We start from the raw sequence: 21,246 nt of genomic DNA, 5'->3' as shown, positions 1-21,246 counted from the left end.
AGCAGTTTGCCTTGGTGTTGTGGTGCATAACGCTCAAAATAAACAAAGACAAAAAGAGGTGGGGGGACGTAATATAGTCATAATATAAAAAAAAGACATTTACAATAAAATAACTATACATTCTAGCTGTAAAGTTTTTTTCAAATGAAAAAGATGGAATGTGCAAAATATTGAGTAAAGAATGTGCAAATGTTGTACACTGACTGTAAGGGCTTCCAGTTTATTCTTAAACCACTGTGAATAAAATGATAGTGTAAACACAAAATGCAGGCAAACAGAGCAGGAGTGTTTTAACATGCATTTTATGAAACGTCAGAGACGTGAGTGCATGTCAACCACCAAACACTGTTATCAACTTTTACATTTGTCACAGTGATGCCATCATTCTGCAGAGTGATAATGATGATAGAATGAATGTGACTGTGTTACAAATAATATAGGTCACCTGAGCAATACAGTTTGTCATATATATGAATAATTCATTCACTTATCTTCAAAAAAGGTATACAATTCGGCAAAAAGACAGAACACATATACACACATAGTACCATGTAATATGATAGAGACAAAGAATAATATTTAAGTAAGTAAGTAACACTTAATTTATATAGCACTTTTAAAAACACGCAGTTACAAAGTGCTTTACACACATTTACAATACGAATAAATAAAAAGAAACATCAGTGACAAAATACAAATTAAATTTAGAATACAGCATAATTGGGGTGCAGCACTTTACACAAAGGATTTACACATACAGTTTCCATTGCTTTAGTATTCTTCAGTCAGCGTAATGTTTTAGAGGACTGTCAGGTTTCTATTTTGAATTGTTGTATGTGTGTTTCTTTTGCATTTGTCAATGTAGAATTTTCCATATAAAATAAAGAGGCTAAACATCTTTTAAAATCAATATCATTCTTATCTTATCATAAACCATAATGTCTCTTTTTTTCTAAATAAAGATCTGAGCTATTCAACATCTTTAAGAAATATTCCATCTAACCAAAAATAATTTAATACATACGCATTCGTCAAAGTGGCAGATAGTCTCAGTTTCGTTATTGCAAATATTGAGATACAGCAGCCTAAGGTCACGTGCTGCGGCTAAACAGAGCAACAATCAGCTGATCGCTCACAGCTGAGTTTTGGTATGTGTCTCTTTGGTGACGTCTCTGGTATTAAAGAGAGCTGTGGACATTCTCTTTTGAAGGTAAGAGGACAGACGGGTAAAACGTTTACATTAAACTGAACCGTGTGTCAGCCGAGGCCGTGTTTTCGTGATGCTTCGGTGTTTTGTGGCTGTTGTAACAGCGGCTGTTTGGTGATCTAAAGAAGGACCAGTTCAAGCTAATCACTAACGTTAGCTTTCGGCCTACGTTACAAGTTTCGTCGATCGAGCGTAGCTTAACATTGTTTAACTTTAAAACTGAACCGGATGACCCTCTTTGTCCACATTGCAGCGGGTCGTGAAATTTAAATGATTTGAAGCTTCATTAAAGCATTACCCGCATATAAAGTGCTGTAAATTATCTGACTAAAAAGACAATTAAATATTGCAGTATAACAGCCGTGCAATAAATCCTCCCTTCCATGAAGGTTATAATATAATAGCTACACTTTAGAGGGGTGTTGATTAAACTGTATGATCATTTTGGAGGCTGTAGTTTGTGGTGCTGTTGAATTGAATGGCGTTATATTGACAGGATTTCCTACTATTTTGTCCACCCCCTTTCATATCAATGAGGGTAGGCTAAATAACAGAAACGGCTGTTAGTATAATGCAGTACAGTTCAACAGCACCACAAACAAGTCACACAAGCCTACAGCCTCAAATGATCATAAAGTTGAATCAACCGCTCTCTAAAACAGTTTAAACAAAAACTGATTATAACCTTCATGAAGAAAGGTTTATTCCAAATCAAACTTTATTTCTACAGCACATTTCATATAAGTTAACACAATGTGCTTTGTACAAAAAAGTACACTTACAAATAAAACACTTTATACAGAGGATATTAGGCACACGCACACACACACACACACACACACTTAAAAGATCAACATTGAACTGCGACAAACTGTTAATCATAAACCTTTGTAAAAAGAAGGGTTTTTATCCTTTTTTTTTTTTAAATGTTCAGTGTGGAGGCCTCTCTCAGTTCCACGGGCAGGGTATTCCATATCTTTGGGGCATAGACACAAAAAGCAGCCTCCCCTGCTCTGGAGTTACAGCGAGGGACAGTTAAAAGACCACTGCCTGTAGATCTGAGGAGTCTTGCTGGTTCATATATAATGAGCATGTCTCTAATATACTGAGGTGCAAGGCCGTTGAGAGCTTTATATACTAGGAGCAGAATCTTAAAATCAATTATAGCCTTTACTGGGAGCCAGTGTAAAAGTCTAAGGACAAGTGTAATATGTTCAAACTTCTTTGTTCCAGTCAGAACACGTGCAGCCACGTGCAGGACTGTTGTATTAGACTGCATCAATTACTTCTAACTAGGTGTACCTAATAAACTGGCAACTGAGTTTATATAGATGTAGCGTACTATTTATCAGTAAGCATGAGCTGCAGTGACAGTATTTCCCAATGTGGGTTTTGGGCAGTTGTAAATAGTAGTAGTAGTAGTGATACTAATAATAAATAGTAATGTTTTTTTTAGTATTTTAAGTTTACATTTTCTACATATCTCATGTTGTGTGCTAATATTTGGTCTGTAAAATGTTTTGTTCCTTCAGGTGCTGAAAGTTACCTGGAAAGTCAAACTATTCGAAACCAGACAAAAGAAACCCTGACATGGCCCCAACACTGGTTAGGAAGTTATCACTTAATCAGAATATGGAAAATTAGAACAGTGGTTTTTTTGATGTTGCTGTTTTTATGTTCTATTATAGCAAAATATTGTTATGCAACTTTTATAGCCTGTGTCCAAGGTATTATTGTATGTAACATTTCATTGAATTGAATTTAAACCTTTTCAAGTCAAGTTTTTTTTTTTTAAATATAGCCCATTACAAGTCCTATCTTATCTGTGTTTAACCCAGAGAGTCCGGTCAGGTCAGAGTACTGCAGTTGTTGCCAAACAGTCTGTTGCTAAGTCAAACATTTGTTCCTGTGTGTTCTAATCCAAGTACGATGAGAAACCAGAGCTCGGGGACTTGATTGAGATCTTCCGGGGCTCCTATCAGCACTGGGCTGTGTATGTTGGCGATGGCTTCATTGTTCACTTGGCACCACCCTGTGAGTCACCTTCCATACACAACTGTCTCAAGAGCTTCTCCCAAATATTAATCTAATAAACCTCATTCTGGAACATAAAACAGCCCACATTAACTGTCACATGAAGGTCTTCAGACCAGAATATCAGATTTAGATTTTGTTTTAACTAATTCATAAACCACTAAAAACACAAAATATGTTGCAATATTTTGCATAAACCCACACAAGTTATGTCTGTTTCTCTCTCTTTGTCATTTCTATTTTATTCATAGCTGAGGTCCCAGGTGCAGGTGCTAGCAGTATAATGTCTGTCGTAACTGAGAAGGCCATTGTGAAGAAAGAGGAGCTGTGGGACGTGGTGGGAACCGACCGGTGGGAAATCAACAACAGCCTGGACAACAAGTACAAGCCCCGCCCAGTTCACGTCATTGTGAGGGAGGCCTGTGTGAAGGTGGGCCATGAGCTGCCGTACTGCGTCTTCAGGGGGAACTGTGAGCACTTTGCAAACGAGCTGCGCTACGGAAAAGCTGAGTCCCGGCAGGTCGGTGGACCCGTGTTGCATGCAAGACTTTCTTTGGGGGCTGGGGTGAAAAACGGAAAAGAAGTACCTTTTGGCAAGACAAAACACACAAAAACAAAATCCATTAAAATGAGTTAAAAAGTTTGTGCTGGTGACTCACCAGTGGTGAGATAAAAAAACAACATATGGGCTATAAACACATTTCAACAAAAAAAATAATAATATGAATGAGCAATTTATATTAGTTTCAGTAAGCAGGCATGGTAAAAGTTATCACGTCAGTTACAATGGATCCTTAGAGAGACCTATTTTCAGTCGGTGAGGAAAGAAAGTATCAATACATCCACGAAAACCTCTCAAACCTTTTTGACAGCACAATCTACATTTCTGCCGCCCATTACATTATAATAGTAAAAGGAATCTTGGTGGTACAAAACAATAAGCTGAAAAATGTCCTAATATATGAGGGATATCTTTCCCAGAGTTGTGGATGATTTGAATGGAGTTTTGAGTGTGTAGAAGACTCCGCTCACTAACTAAAAGGTGTTTGTTTCCCTCTGCAGGTGTGTAAAGCTGGAGAAACAGTCATGGTCGCAGGTGTGGCTGCAGTGGTGGGTCTGGGGATCGTGGCTCTAGCAGGAGCTCTGTTTGGAGGCGGCAAAAAAGAAAACAAGAACACACAGTGAAGTACCAGGTCGCCTGTTCAGGGACTTCATGAACAGATCACCAACGTTTTCTGTGTGATCATGATTAGTGTATAAGCTAGGCTTTAGCTCACAGAAAACATTAATTTACATTTGTGATTTAGTCAGAAATTAGATTTCTACTCAACTTTACCATATGTCCCGCATGCCTTCGTGGGTTTGAATAACAATGCAAAGCTGTTAGGTTTGGGATCAAGATTGTATTTTTCAAATTTCTACAGACAGCACATACAAGCACAAGCACTATTTCCACTAATGAAGCTGCCAAGATAAAATGTTTCAATGTTTTAATATGAACTGAAGATTAAGCAGATGAATATAGATATGTTTTGTATTGTGAAGGATGATAAAAACAAAGTTGTGGTGGTTGCTTATGAAGAAATATTAGCTACCAAAGTCGAGCCTTTAGACAAGAATATTTTACATAATCAAAATTAAGCTAATATAATGATATTGTGGTTACATCTCACAGAAAATGCCATGTAATGTCAAATTCACTACAGCCAACTGTTTATTCTAGTAGTACCTTGATGAACTGAAAGGAGTGAGGATGTGGATGGATCTAATTCAGCAGTTTTCTTATGACATGCTATCTCCTAATGAGTTCACAAGTTAACTAGAATTCATAATACAGTGTCTTCTCTTAAATTTGTTTTGAATAAATAATTTATGTGATACTGGATGGTGTGATGTCCCCTCAGTTCTCCAAACCATCTGGGCCCTGAATGCATTTAATCTTGGTTTTACCTGTTCACTTATTTCCTTTGATCTCTTTTGTTCATTTTAATCTCTAAGCATTTGAATTAGAAGCAGCATACGGTATTATTTCAATATTACTGTATTGTAGGGACAAGCCACCATATTTTAATTTAAAATATTTTAACATTTTTACATGCTGTTCATCCCCAGACCATCTGTGGATTTTAGTGATTTTACTGAATTCATCTTTTGGCTTAATCCAGTACATGAGCTCTTGCTTCCTCTGGAAGTGTATCATGTCAGGGATTTTGTGTGACTGCTTAAATGCAATTGCATTGGTGGCATTATTGTGCGCATGGATGAGTTTCCATAACCTACATGAAATCTCTCTAATCGTTACAGAAAATATGGCAAAAGGTACTCACAATGAAAACACATTTTATTGTACCATAAATTAGATAAGCATATTATGCATGGCCAGGTTACCTTGAGAAGTTTATAGTCTACCACTGTCAGCATAGACTATTGTGTTTTGGAGGCGTGTTTCTTGCTTAGTTCCCTCTAGTTATGTCTATCTAGATAGATTTGGTTTTATCTGTACAGGCTTGAAAATATCAGTCTTTGAGATGCCGGTCTTCGCCTTAATACAAATCAATGACATTTCATTTGTGGTTCTTACAGCAAAAAAAACAAAAACAGCTGTAGCTCTCCCCAGACTACGTGCCCAATACCATGGAGGTGAATGGATAATCGGCTGAAGTATGTCGATAAATCCTATAGTTATATTTTCTACTGAAGAATCTACATTGAGGTCTGTGACATGTTCACCTCATGTATTGAGGTGGAGGCAGAAATCTCAAAGATAGATACCCCTCCCATCCTCCTGACGACAACTCACTAAATTCTTGGCTCATACATTAGCTGAGGAGGAAGAGGACTACAGCCTATTAATTTAAAGAAGAAAACATACATTTATTTTACTTAATATTTATTAACAGCTAACATGCCACATGATTTGGATTCTCAGTAAAAGTTTGCATCCAGTCTTCCTCAGTCCACCCCAAATAAACACAGCTTGGTACCAGGACATTAGCTCCAATGGTGACGGCTGTTGATCGTGTCTAATCGGCATCCTGTATAAGTAACACCAAACCTAACAATATCATATCCGACACAGGCAGAAGATATGGGGGTTACACCGTAAGGTTTGATGAAAACACAAAATCTGCTGGTGGAAAGAGATTTCAAGTTGAAATGCTCCGTTTTCATTGAATAAAAAGGCACAAATAAAAAGAGTAAAATAAACGTTTAGGGAGATCTGAAGGATTATACAGGTACCTTCAGGTAATCCAAGGATTTTGAAAAATATAACTCTTGATTTCATAAACCCTTCACCACAGCACTACTAGGACACACAGGAAAAAGGCATGTAAACACATACATTGATTTTCCCTTGCAACCAGTTCTCCAGCATCAATTTAACTACTTATTCCCATCATGTGTCTGCAGTGCATGTGACACGTTCACAGATCTAAAATCAGTCAAATGTGTCACTTGTCGGGCCAGTTCAGTTCGGTAAAATACAGTGTTGAACGTGCCAAGAAAACTCTGGGCCAGGAAACCTTCTGTTAGGCCACACAAATATACAGGTGCATGCATGGATTTTTTTAAAGTCTTAAATTTGTAAATAAGTGATAACTGAACTAAAACATTCATATCCACTTTGTGTGTGTGTGTGTGAACTGAAAAACATTCAGTCTAATACATTTGATTCTGATAATTATGTTATATATATATATATTTAACAATTCTTAAAAAAAGTGTCATTTCTTCATGTCATGTTAAGACAAAATGCACTGTTTATATACATTTACTTTACAACTGCAACTTAATGAGTGGGGGGCACATTTTGTGTTCAACTCGGGCTGCTGCTCTTCCATCTTTCTGTCCCTGTGTTTGTTTCAGCTCTGCCATCCACAATAATGCATTCATAAAGCACTAGATTGTTGCCTTTTCACCCATCTGTCAGTTCCCGAATGAAGAAAGACAGAATCCCAAAGCTGAGAGTCATCTACTGACCAACTGTAACGTTTTCATCTTTCACACTCGTTCACAGTATTTCGTTCACTGCTAAAACTTCTTTCTGGTCCTTTGTTTGTGGAATGTTAAGCCTCCATCTACTGCTCTGGCTCCAGTCACTGTGGTCTATGGTTCCTCCCTCTACCTCCCCACCCTCAAATCTTGCTTTGGATCCCCATCAGTCCAGCTTGCGTGCACCCAGTTTGAGAGGACCTTTAGCAGCTTTGCGCTCCGCCCGTTTTGCCTCCAGCTCTTTCCTCCTCTCTTCCCGTTTTTTCTTGGAAAGTTCGGCCTTGCTGAGACCTGGATGACAATAAAGACCAGAAGTTTAATACACAGGCATACAGTACGTTAGTTTATGGTCATCTTGTCTACTTCCGCGATTGCTCCGTTGCTGTCGGAAATTCCACTATTTCCCCCTTTTTTTTTTTTTTTTGCCCGGATGTTGGTTACCTTTTTTTTTTTTTTAAGATTATTTTTTGGGGGCTTTTTCCTTTATTATAGAGTGACAGTGGATATACAGGAAAGGGAGAGAGAGATGGGGGATGACACGCAGCAAAGGTCAGCAGGTCGGATTTGAACCCGCGCCACTGCAGGACTCAGCCAACATGGGGCGAACACTCTTACTGGGTGAGCTAGAGGCCGCCCCTTTGCGTTGGAATTTTAAACTCCAGTGTATTTATGAGGACTATGGTTAACTGCTCCTCAGATCTCTGCAGGGTAAATCCAGACAGCTAGCTACACTATCTGTTGCACGACTAAAACAACTTTTGAACGTACACGTTTCACCACAACAATCTCCTTCCCGAGGCTATTTTGCAGCAGCACCATGGCTTTTCCCGGAGCTTAGCGTTGCCCATGACGATTGTGATTGGTTTGAAGAAATGCCAATAAACCAGAGCACCTTTTTCTCCCATCCCGGAATGCTGTGTGGACTAGCCAATCCCTCCTCCGCAGCGCTGTGGAGGAAGGTCTGGCAATGTGAGACTAATGGTCACCTAACAAGAATACTTGAGCATTAGTGTGTATAAAGAAGAGGTTCAACTAAGTGAAGATTTTGTAAAAACGGTCCAGTGATGTGACAGATAAAGGTTCATATTTCTTATGGGGGGGGGCAACTGAGACTTACCCTGGTTGCCATCCACTGACTCCCAGCTCTCCTCAGCTCCCCAGTCTCCTGTTGCCTCTGCAGTCCAGCCATCTCCAGTCTGACAAACACAGACAGTGATATTCCTGACTTTTCCTAAATTCCAGATTATTTAAATTTTGGACAGTTTATAACCATGTCTAGTTATAATGGTAAGCTAAGCTAACTGCCTGCTGGTTCTAGTTTCATTTTACTGTACGGACACAAGAGTGGAGTTCATCTTTTTATCCAACTCTTTCCAAGAAAGTGTATTTCCAAAAAAGTCAAACTATTCCTTTAAAGCAGGTAGTTCATTATTTATGACCAGCTTCTTTAATTTACTTCAAGATCATCCAACAGTTTGTTTATTATCTTCAATTGTTCTAAAAAGGCCTCTATAAATAAATCTGACAGCACAAACATCTCCCTCCACCTTCATCCCTCTACCTCCATTTGTAAGTCTCATGATTACATAGAGGTTACAGTTATTTAATGTACATTTGGTTACACTTCTTTTGCACACCAACAACATGAATAGCTTACTATGCAGGCTTGGAACACTTTAAATCTGTAAAACAAATCAACAAGGATGCATCATTTATATCCCTATCACTAGGTGTTGTTGCATTTTTTGCCATTTAATCACTTTCAGAACTCACAATTTCTGACATTATTTATTCAAAATCTAATCGACACTAATTGAATCGGTTTATCTCTTTCTCTACTATGTTTTTGCATCCCTCCCTCCATCCTCACCGTGGTGGCAGCAGTGCCGGCTGGGTTTCTCTGGGACACGCTGGCGAACAGATCGTTCTGGCTAGCCCCCTTGTTGGCTGAGCTGCTGCTGTCCCAGTTGTACTCGCTGGCTAACCGCACCCCTTCGGGCAGGGGGAGCGTCGTATTGGCCAAGGTTGTGTCTGTGTCCTCCTCCCCCCAGTCATTGCCCCAGCCTTCCTCGCCCGCCGAGCTCTGACCCTGCCCCTCCTTGTCGTTGGACCAGCTGTCGTCGGCGTCCCAGCCTGAGCTGCTCCAGTCAGCGCTCTGCTTCTTCACTGCCATGGAGGACGACGACCGGCCCACCTAGACATTGGAGAGATTGTAGATTGAAATTGAGACTCCTTGAAGTAATATTAAAAAGCTTTGTATCATTCACATATTTTCCACACAAAGAACACCGACTACAAAGTTCTTGAACTCTAGGAAAATCTTACAGGCAGGTGCATCAGATCACAAACCGTGACGGTGAAAGAACCAAAGAAATCCTGTACACTGATGATCATGTTTTTTCAATCTATTAAAAACATTTGGAACAATTCATACATTTTCAGGATTAAAAAGGTACTCTAAGCGATGTCACGTGTTTTTTAGGCTACAACATTTTTTGTCACATACAGCAAACCTCTCCTCACTATCCGCCAGCTGCCTGTCCCCTGAACACATTGTAAAAAAAAACGCGGTCTCTGTAGACAGCCCAGGCTCCACAAACGCCAACAAAAACAAAGTGGCCAACCTGGACCACAAAAACATAACAAACTGTGTTCTAGCGTTCAGCCAATAACTGACAAGAAAGATTTGGGGTTGGGGGGTCTGAGCACCAAAACACTGTTAATAAAGTGAGTAAAAGTGATCGACAGTGTGAGGGATTGTTTTGGTTCTTTCACATCTACATAGAACAAAACAAATAAAAAAATTGTCTTGGTGTGTAGAAAACATTACCGTACCTCATAAACTATTTCAGCCCAGTATCAAGCCAATACAATATACTATACTATATACTAATACCAGTGGTGTTAGTAGCATAAGAAGTAAAGTTATTACTAACTAGTTATTAAAGGGAGTAATGTATAATGGCTCCAAATTAAAGGGTGCATACTCCTTTGTCACTGGCCTTCTTTTTGGATGATGCCATTCCTGACCAGTCAGTGTTCCAGTCATCTGGCTCAGTGTGAGCTTTCTCTGGCTCCTATATGAGACAGAGTCAACAGTAACAATTACAGATAACACTAAACATAATCATAATTCACATAGACATGTGTATCTCAATAATAATTTGGAACCTTTTCTTTTAGTCCAAAGCGGTGATGTCTTACCTCCAAACTTCCCCAGTCCTCCTCTTCATCCCAGCGGTCTCCTATTGGCTCGTCATTGTTGCTTGTTACTTCATGAGTCTGCGATTGGTTGGCACCACTTGTGGCAACATGACGAGTCACAGAGGCTTGTGGAATTTTAGCTTCAGAACCTGCAAAAGAAAGAAAACCTAGCAGAAATTGTTCAGAGAGCACACATAAGACTTCTTAAAAGGGGAACTTCACAGATTTCACAAATCAAAGTGTCTTGACGGTGTACTGCATATGTGAAAAGGGTTGTAGGAAGCCTTTTGTGGCAGAGAATCGAATATAAATTGCCTGAGGTGATGTGACTTGACTCAATGTCGGTTAGGGCTGAAAACTACAAGTTTGAAAATGAAAAGAAATCTAGAGGTGTGGAGTTAGAAAGAAGTGACACCTCTGTAGTCCGCTCCTCATCTCTGCTTGAGACTACATTTGCTGCTACCAGCATAACACAACTGAATCTCTAAACCAAACTGTTGGCAGTCAAGTTGCATTGTGGGTAATGTAGGAGCCAGGTTTTGACAAGGAAAAACATGTTTGCCATAAACAAAAGACAATATCTCAGATTGTGCTGCAACCATTTTCATCTTTTTAAAACTGGCATTTGTGAGTCCAACAATGTAATAGGAGTCAAGCAAATCAATTGTGATAACCCTACCAGGTAAAGGTGCTCCGTCAGTGGCACCGGTAGGGCTGGGGGTGTTGGTGGGCTCACTGCCCTCGGCTGCTGCACCCCCCTCTGTCCCTGGAGCGTTTCGGATCAGCTTAGAAGTTATGGTGGACATGCCAGTCACGGCCCAGCCGGCCCAGCTGGAAGAGGCACCTGCAGGCTGAGCACATGACGCTACATCCTTTTCTGCAGGATGGACAGGGAAGAGAGCTTCAAGTGTTTAGTTTTACAATTTCAGATATAGAACTGAAAGAAATTAGTCTATTTATTCTGCCCCCGATATTTGAGCCAGTAGCAGAAGTATTTGTTGTTTTTTCCCCAGAAAAATGAGCAAATTATGTAAACAAATAGTAACACGTAATCACTGGTTTCCTTGCTGAATGATAAATAAAACTAGACGGCAGACTCTAAAGCTCAGTGTAGTGTTACATACCCATATCAGCCAGCTTGGTGGGGTCTTCTGACACGGTCTCCAGCTTGGAAAGGAAACTCTTGATGGCTTTAAATGCCTGACAGAGGGAGATAGGCAGGAGAGAACATTTACAAGTTTATCTTGTTGTCTAATCCAACAATTTCACCTGGGATCATTGTGTTTCAAAATAAATAGTCTGGAGGACAAGGAATGGCTGAAGATAGTATCCAACAACGGGAAATACATAAGGGAAGTGAAAGGGAAATTCACCCAATATAAAATAATACAGATATTATTGGATACCTTTAAGATTATACAGAATGGGAGTAATGAATAACAATTTGTGTGGGAAATGCCAGAAAGAAGCAGGCACTCTATTACACTGTATTTGGGAATGCCCAACTATCCAGCCCTTCTGGAGAATCATTTTGGAATATTTAGGTAACTGGGCCGGAAGAAACCTACCAAAATCTCCAAGACTGTCTATTAGGTGACAGAAGTCAATTACACAACATATCTAGTAAAGAGTTTTCTGTAATCACGGTTGGCATTACAGTGGCTGCCAGGACGATACTTAAACACTGGAAAAACACCTAAAACCCCACACACACACACACACACACACACACACACACACACACACACACACACACACACACACACACACACACACACACACACACACACACACACACACACACACACACACACACACACACACACACACACACACACACACAAGTGTGGGTCGTATGAGATGATAGGTCTAAACCTTGCTGTTGAGTCATGAGTCAGTAATAACCAGCTTAATGTTCTAAGCTACAATGTCGACATGTTGCTGACATATGTGTGCCTTTTTGTTCAAAGAATCTGCCATTATATTGTTCTTAATAATCTTGACTACATTTTCACTAATACATGCTATGGTTGTAGTGACTAGGCATCACTGTGCTCCCTTATTCTGCTATATGACTGCAGCAACTGCTGATTGTCTCACTGAAGGAAGAATGAATAAATTGGCCTCTGAATCTCAAAGAACCAACATTGTTTTCCTTCTGGCTTGTCTTGTTCTGCCACTCAAAGCATAAAAGATGGCAGATGCTTCAACACATAACTGTATTTGTGCCTGGCTGTTGCATACTATTCAACACTTGTAATTAACCATTAGCTTGAATCCAGACATCAGTCCATCCTGTCCTCTGCACACATACATTTCCAGACAAAAAGCAAAATATATATGAATGCACCATCAACCAAGACAAATTCTTAGTAAGTGCTACTTAATGGCAATAAATCTTTTTCTGAGTCTGATTCCTTACCATCTTTACTATCTAATAAGGACGAGGCAATGTGCTGCTGATAAATAACAATCTAAATACTCTTGCTATATACATTCAATTTTGAGTAGCTATATTGCAAGGCAGAGGCAAACTGTTCTGCTATCTTCATAGAAATGATTCAGCAGTCAAGCGTAAAAGCCATAAGAAACACCATGTAGTCACAAATTTTCATTAGTCATGTGTACCTGGTCCCTGACGCTCTTATCAGGGTCAACAGTAACGGCACAGAGGGTGGGCAGGATGCGGGCAGCGATCTCTGTTAAGCTGTAGAAGTTGTGTGTGGCGGCGAAGCCAAGTACACCGGCAGAGCGTGAAGCTGGAAAGGGGTCTTTAGTTGCTCGTGAGAAGGCAGAAATAAGAACACGTTGTCGAGTCTGTGAAGAGAGTAATAACCAAATTCTTCCATTCAAACAGATTCTTTACCAAACTTTGGTTTAAGTGTTGTTGTTTTTTGCATTAAATGAATTAAGTGTTGAACACTGGTGTGGATGTACTTTACCCCTGCATTGAGGTAGGAGGCAATCTTGCCCAGGCAGACGGTGGTGTTGCACCGGATTGGCCCTTGTTCATCTCTGGCCTGCAGCCGGGCAAAGTGACGCATCAGCTCCTGGTTCAGGTTTGTCTCATTTAGCTTGGGAGCCATCAGCAACATAGACTGGAGGGTGAGAGGGAGAAATAGAATAGAGTTGAAGATTTATAGCTACAGGAGGCTGACAACATCCAGTGCACAAGTAATATGGAATAACATCTCCTGGTTTGTGGTTGTGTTTAAATCATGCAAACTACCTTAACAGTCTGTTCTCTGATGGCAGGGTTGGTGTCTGTGAAGCCGTGAACAACGTGAGGGAAAATCTGGGAATTGACTGCTGCCTCATTCAGATACTGAATAAACTGCTCCATCTGAGACAAAGAGACATAGACAGAGAGAGGAAACTATTTCAGAGCAAATACACGTTTTTATCCTTTAACACATGCTTAAAAACAGCAAATAGGGATATCATTTCCTGCTGTTTTTTTAAATATTTTATCTTACTAGAGCTGCAAAGTTTAACATTCTTGCTGGATGCTACATAGAAAAATAAAAAACGCAAATGTCCCCTGAATGAATCACTGCAAGAGAGTCTCAGCGGCTCAATAAAATAGGCCTTACATACCTGCTGCAGCAGTCGTATCCTCATGGCTCGGTCTGTGGAGGAGAACATCTTCACTATAACAGGGATGATCTTCTGTTGGTACTCTTCTGCTGACAGGAACTTCCCCACCTGGCAGACAGACAGAGGGAGATGAGAATATATTATTCCTAGTATAACCATATAACCATATCTTACTTTGACGGAAGGTTTTGTTTATGTTTTACTCTGTATATTGTGGGATATTTTGTAATGTGTGAAAGTTAAAAGATTCACCTTAAAAAGCGGTGTGAGGACTACGGCACCTGCATTGCCAAACTCGAAGGCGGTGAGCAGCTGAGGCAGGACCTTGTGTTTACAGAAGTCTTCCGGGAAGGAGTCCAGATTGTCACTCAGATCCTGGAAGAACTGCTGCTTCTCAGCCGGCTCCTTGATCTGGAGAGAGAGAAAAAGTTTGAATTCCACTATTATAATAATCCTTTTACTATTATTATTCAATGTTATATGATCATCACATTTTCCAATGCTACTCGTTTGTAATTGCTCAATAAAAATCAAACAATGCACCCCACACGATAGTTCCAATAGAACTTGATCCGTTTCTATCTTGATAGTCTACGTTGGGAGTTTACTAGTGAGGTTTGATTGTAGCACCAACACAAACACCACTGTTATACATGTCTTTATGCAACTCTGCTGACCTGTATTTCCTCCAGGAAAAGGTTGCTCTCAACAAAACTGTTGCTGAGGAATCCCCCGGGGGCTCTACAGTTCTGGAGAAAGCTGGCTGGGTTGGGCCGAGCTCGGGGGTTGGCCCCCACCAGCTCACAGTAATGAGGGACCAGGGCCTTGGGGATCTGTGGGCACGAAGAAGACACACAAGAGAGAACACAAGACTGAAGAACACTTCTTCATGTCACAAACAAAGATTCCTTTTAGCGGTCACTGAAAACATGAAGCAACTGTAGGTTAAAGGCCGAGACCATCTGCATTTCTTTCCGGGTTTTTCACCCACTCAGCCTTAGCAAAAAGCAGTGACGTTGGTTACCACAGTCAATGTTTGGGAATAATGGCATAAAAGCTAAGCAATGTATTGTTACTACTGTGGACTACGCGTTAGGCAGCAGTGATGACCAGCAACTACTGTTTTCTGCGAGGTGAAATTATTATTTTTTTCCCCAAAAGAGTCTGGTGGATTTGAAGAGCGCGACATAACCGCTTCAGTTCCCTGTCAGAAAGAGCTGTCTGCAACAAGGTAAAGCGATGAAAACTTACCGTAAACTTAAATACATTTTTTAGGTGGTCTTTTTTTAAGGTGGCTAAAATATGTTTTGCTGTAGAATATTAAAAGTGTAAATATGCCATGGAATCAATGACAATGGTGTGGTAATTACACAAAGGTCTTACCTTTCCCAGTGAGCGAAGGGAGGATGTGCGAGGTAGTGGCCCGTTGAACACCTCCCAGATGAGGCAGCCTAGCCGCCACACCTCCCCTGCCCTGCAACAAACAAGCACACAGTTCAATACAAAAGTTTCTCCAGAAAATTAGGCAGTACCCACCAGGGCCAGATTTAATATCTCAACACTTTTACAGGTATCTTTAAGTAGTCCAATTATGAACATCATCCTCTCCAAATGTTCTTATTGCTTCTCTCCTTTTCTTCCCTGCCACAGGGTTCGATAATTGGACCGAAATTATTCATTATGTATATAAATGATATTTGTAACGTGTACAATATATTGAAATATGTCATTTTTGCAGATGATACTAACATTTTCTGTACAGACGACTAATGGACAAGGTGACAGTAGAACTAGGTAAATTTAAACTGTGGTTTGATGTAAACAAGTTATCTTTAAAATTTGAAAAAAACTAAGTTTATGATTTTTGGAAATCACAAAACACATTTAACAACTCATGTAAGCTTAAGGATAGAAACTGAAGAGTTAGAGAGAGTTTATGAACACACCTTTCTAGGGGTAATAATTGACCATAAAATTACAAGTAAACCATGTAAGATCCAGAATTTCCAGAAGCACTGGGGTGTTGACTAAAGTCAGACACTTCCTAAATTATAGATCTATGAACACTGTACAGCACGCTGATACTACCATATTAAACGTACTGTGTTGAGATTTGGGGCAATGCCTGTAAAACCACTCTACAGACAGTGTGCACAGTTCAGAAAAGAGCTATACGAATTGTGAATAATGTCGGCTTCAATTATCTTACTAATACTTTATTTCTTAAGTAAAACACACTGAAATTCATGGACCTGGTTAACCAAAATACTACGTTAGTTATAAAGCCCGAAATAATCTACTTCCTCCCAACATTCAAACCATGTTTAGAGAAAGAGAAGGGGTTTACGCCCTCGGAGGCGACCTTAATTGGAAACAACCTACCTGTAAAACAGTAAGGAAAAGCAGGTGCATTTCTGTCTGTGGCGTGAAGTTATGGAACGCATTGCCAAGTGAATTAAAACATATCGGGAATGTTTTTAAATTTAAAAAAAGGGTTCAAAGATATGATACTAGATAAGTATAGAAATTGAGTAATATTATTGTGTGCGAAGGTGGATAATCATGTTGATGATAATAAACATCATTACCATTATGGTTGTCATCATTAGTTATTATTTACCTTAAGGTGGCAATTGCAATGTTTATAAGCACCCTTAATGGGTATATGTAGGTGTGTATGTATGTCTGTCTGTGGGTATGTACGTATGTATGTATGTAGGTATATTTTGATTTGTTTTTTTCTTTTTGTAAAATTCCTTTTATCTTTTTTGTCTTGTTGATTTTATCACCTTGAAAATGAGTTTGTTATTTTAAAAATGTGACCGGGGGGGGACTTATATAAGCTGAAGCTTCTGACCCTACCCTTTGGTGTATGACCAATACAAATTCATGCATTCATTTAATTCATTCATTCCTGTGTAACATGTTACTATTAAGGCTGTCAAAATGAACGCGTTAATAACAAGTTAAGTCGTGTTATTCATGCTATTCATTCATTGCGTGCAGTCCACAGATCCTCGTTTAAACACTAAACAGTGCTGACGTCTCTCCCCCCATGATCTCTTGCGCAGCAGCATAGCGCAGGCAGTCAGTAGGGGTGGGCTGCATGCAGCGGAGATGAGACGCGAAATGGGAGCGGGCCTTGATACATCCATGAACGGGAGTGGATGGCTAGCAGAAAGAAAGTTCCTTGAGCAGAAATGGATAAACAAAAGGGTCTTTTGAAGGGCAAGGTGAGTTTCAAAGCCCTTCCAGGTGGTTCTCGCCACAAGAAAAAGTTATTTGCATGTACTGTCGATGTGAACTGAGTTACCAATGGAGTAGTCGAGTCTTAAATACAACTTGAAAAAGATATCCCTTTTAAAATACTATACATTTAGAACCGATAAAATTTTTCCGATTAATTCACGATTAATTGCAAGTTAACTAGGACACTCAAGCGACCAGCCCTTGTTTTTATTATTATTCTGACCCACAACTCTCTTACCATTTCTCCCCACTGCTATTGGACATCTCTGGTGGGTCATATCTCTCCATGTCTGGGTAAACAGCCTTGGGGGTAGGGAGTGAGACCCCACTTGGGTCACCCTGTTCAGGGGCCACGTGGTCGAGGGCCCCCAGCTTCCACTCCCCAGCTCGATCCACAAAAACAGCCGATACCCCCAAGTTGTTATGAAGCAGGTGGCAGTCGTTTACCAGGAAACTCAGAGCTTTCTGTGGGAAGAGGCAAATGGCAGAAGTGGAGTAAGGGGTTACAGAGAAATGGCTCCCCTAAAAGTATCACATGGCATGCTTTCCTATCCTTACAACTATCTGGTGCAGACCCCAGGAGACCTCCAGTTCGCCAGATCCACCCTTCTCTGCCTGGGCCTTTAGGTGGATTGCCAGGGGTGTCACCTGCTCAGTAACCAGGTACAGGCTCTTCTCGGTCTGTAAAAGAACCGCAAGTAAAATCCACCATTATTTTATGTGTATGTAACTAATGTGTATGTTTTATTGTAACAGCTTCACTGCAAAAATATCATCCCAATAACAAAAAAATAATTAGATATATTTTAACAAGCACGGTGCTGTTTATTATCCATATACTGTATGTAATAGAACAATGTTTCATAATAAACATTATTGTTTCATCACCACAGATTTCTATTAAAAGGCAGTAAAGGTTAATACTGAATTATTATCCAGACCTACTAAACTAGAGTACGTGAAACACAGCTAGGAATTAGAGATGTTCCGATACCGATACTGGTATCGGTATCGGCTCCTATACTGCCTAAAACGCTGGTATCGGGAAGTACTGGAGTTTATGCACCGATCCGATATCAAGTAATAAAGCCCTAAAGAAAATCTACGTTAAAGTAGATTATTTATGTTCTTCTTCCGTTATAACTGACTGTCAAATTGGACAATAAAAGAAAGTTCTGAGGCTTTCATTGTTTGTGTTTGTTCATGTTTCACAAAGATAGAAATAATATCACATCCATACAGGGGTAGTGGAATACAGTTGTTAAAACATAATAAAATATATGACACACTGGTATCGGATCGGTACTCGGTATCGGGCGATACACAAGTTCAGGTATCGGAATCGGTATCGGGAAGCAAAAAATGGTATCGGGCCATCTCTAGTAGGAATTATACTAAGCTAAGGAGTTTGGCAATTTTCCAGTTGCTGCTCAATTTCAGGAGTGGTAAGAATCCTCAATATTACGAATATGCAACAAACAAACCTGGACAATCAACTGTCATATTTCCCTTGATAGATTTTATTTTCAATTAATCTTTTGGCAAGACATGCAATAGATGCATGCAACAGATGCACCAAGTGTGCCATTGTTGAAATAGTACATCATAACTATTAGTTGGGATATTTTATGACCTTGTTGAGCAGACAAAACTGATCAAATGGAGTAAGAATCTGCTTTTATTAGGCTACGTAGTCCACTACTCACTACAACTATTGTGCAAATATTAGAAGGCCTACAGTGGCATATTCTCACTCACCTCTGTCTGAACGTTAACATGAAGAGAAAAGCAAGATAGTGGAGATGATCATATGATAGTTACAAAACAAGGTCACTCACCATTTTTGCTCTGAACATCATACACAATGGCATTGTGTGTGTACAGCTAAAGATGGGTGCAAAATAAACAAACACATACCTCCAATCCATCCACATAAGCCAGGATGTTAGGGTGACGCAGGGTCTTCATACGCTTGAAGGCAGCCTTGGCTAGCTGGGTTTGCTGCTCTGTTCCCTGTGCTACCTCGTACAGAAACACCGACACTGGCTCTCCGTTGGTCTGAGGACGCAGGTTGGGTGAAATGACTCACACAATTGACGTAATATTTACAACATTACAAGATTATGCTTTTCTCATTACATCAAACAGGAGTGGGGAAAAAAAAAAATCAAATACAGTATATCATATCACCACAAAAATTACAATAAACATGATGAAAATCATGTCCCACTTGGTCGCAGAATGGACAACAGTGGACTGGGAGGCTGCTCAGGTCCCTCTGGACTCACTCACTGTAACTGGACTCACATTTCCATTTATATTCTCTGCAACTTTGGCAAAGTGCAATATATAAATTTTTGTACATACAGTATCATTTCTAATTACCCTAATTTTGCACACTCAATGCACATCCAATCTCCACACTGTATGCATACACGTTTAAAGAGCATATTTTAGTACTTTATTGCGTTTTTGATATATAGCGTCTGTCTATCTACCACAGGAAGCTGGTGCTTGGTTGTCATTATCTGGCCCTGCAGGGATGATGATGACACTCAAAGTCAAGACTGAGTTGCTCAACGCTAAAAATGAGGACACTTTGTTATGTGAGGTGCTGTCAGTGCTGAGGGACAGTACCTTTATTTCTGTGATAAAATATTATCTTGAAAATGGTTCCAGTAACAGTTATTAACTCTGCTAAAACGGGGTGACGTGGCGAGAAATACGTGTCTGTCTCTCGGAGTAAACAAAGCCTGAGCTCAACTAGTTAGATACATAGAGCAACCATTAAAAATAAATAAGCACTGACATTGAATCAGCGAGAAAGATACGGACAGACCTGACATAACGCCGGGCGTATCTAAAGGCTAAATCAAAGTAACTGACACTAACGCTGGCTAGCCGGCTAATATAAGTGGCAGGCCTCCATAACGAGGCTAACTCTAGCGGAGGATCGGTAAAGGTCTTTTACCTTTCGCTTCCCCCGATGTAGAGTCCATATTCCAGACGTCTCTTGGCTGTCTGGCAGAATTTCATAAGCAAAGTCTTTGACAGGATCCCTGGCAAAAAAGGACCACATCTCCTCTTTCCTCCACACCTCATCAAACACACAGACGGTGACAGAAGAACTAAACAGCTAATGTTAGCTAGTATATATGTCAATGGCTAGAAGCTAGCAAATGGAACGGAAGTAAAATGGCTCCGTGTAAACTTTGTTTATGCACATTGGTTCCGCAATAGCTTGACAGCCAGGCCTTTTAATTCTATTTTTTATTTTTATTTATTTCAGAATATAGTTTACAAATATTCAGTCAACACACTTCGTAATCAAATAACATTATACATGAATAAGTGCAAATAATATAATATGAAAGTAAGTATGAAAGTATTAAAATAAACAGAAACAAATGAAAAAATACAAAGGTACAATGGTTACAGACTTTCAAACTTCGTTAATGATATACACAGCAAGAGCTCTTAATTAAACAAACCTGAGTAGACATCAGATATTAAGAAAGCTTTCTGTACATGTCTGACTTCTGCTACAACACAGAGTCATGCCACATGCAGAAGTTTTGGGATGATACTGCAATTGTGGGGTGTATTAGGGATGGGCAGGAGGAGGAGTACAGGGACCTGGTGGAGGACTTTGTGCAATGGTTCAAACTCAACCTCCTACAACTCAACACTTCTAAGACCAAGGAGATGGTGGTGGATTTCCGTAGGTCTAAGCCCACTCTGCTGCCAGTCACCATTGAGGGGGTCAATGTGGAGGTGGTAAACACTTGCAAGTATCTGGGAATACACCTGGACAATAAACTGGACTGGTCAGCCAACACTGAAGCACTCTACAATAAAGGGCAGAGCCGGCTGTACTTTCTGAGGAGGCTGCGGTCCTTTAATGTCCGCAGCAAGCTCCTCTGGAGGTTTTACCAGTCTGTTGTTGCCAGCATCCTCTTCTA

General features: G+C 40.0%; 2 protein-coding genes across 2 annotated transcripts; one reads left to right on the top strand and one right to left on the bottom strand.

The window, feature by feature from the left end:
- The first annotated feature begins 1,090 nt into the window (after positions 1-1,090).
- LOC114562524 (HRAS-like suppressor 3) lies at positions 1,091-5,121 on the top strand. The gene is made up of 5 exons (XM_028588940.1): positions 1,091-1,210; positions 2,740-2,812; positions 3,133-3,241; positions 3,493-3,761; positions 4,304-5,121. Exons 2-5 carry the CDS (start codon positions 2,798-2,800, stop codon positions 4,424-4,426), a joined length of 516 nt encoding a protein of 171 aa, XP_028444741.1. The 5' UTR covers positions 1,091-1,210; positions 2,740-2,797; the 3' UTR covers positions 4,427-5,121.
- Positions 5,122-6,114: 993 nt separating this feature from the next.
- On the bottom strand, positions 6,115-20,484 carry scyl1 (SCY1-like, kinase-like 1). Its single transcript, XM_028588939.1, has 18 exons — positions 20,256-20,484; positions 19,202-19,342; positions 17,843-17,965; positions 17,523-17,749; positions 15,419-15,509; positions 14,713-14,868; positions 14,288-14,446; positions 14,036-14,143; positions 13,668-13,781; positions 13,381-13,536; positions 13,067-13,255; positions 11,563-11,638; positions 11,118-11,315; positions 10,439-10,587; positions 10,222-10,311; positions 9,105-9,428; positions 8,352-8,430; positions 6,115-7,525 (listed from the first exon to the last, which is right to left on the bottom strand). The coding sequence occupies exons 1-18, from the start codon at positions 20,361-20,363 to the stop codon at positions 7,401-7,403; spliced, it is 2,613 nt and encodes an 870-aa protein (XP_028444740.1). The 5' UTR covers positions 20,364-20,484; the 3' UTR covers positions 6,115-7,400.
- Positions 20,485-21,246: the final 762 nt, after the last annotated feature.

Source organism: Perca flavescens, chromosome 10, assembly GCF_004354835.1.
Source record: "Perca flavescens isolate YP-PL-M2 chromosome 10, PFLA_1.0, whole genome shotgun sequence".
Classification (NCBI taxonomy): domain Eukaryota; kingdom Metazoa; phylum Chordata; class Actinopteri; order Perciformes; family Percidae; genus Perca; species Perca flavescens.
This window is presented reverse-complemented; position numbering and strand designations above follow the sequence as displayed.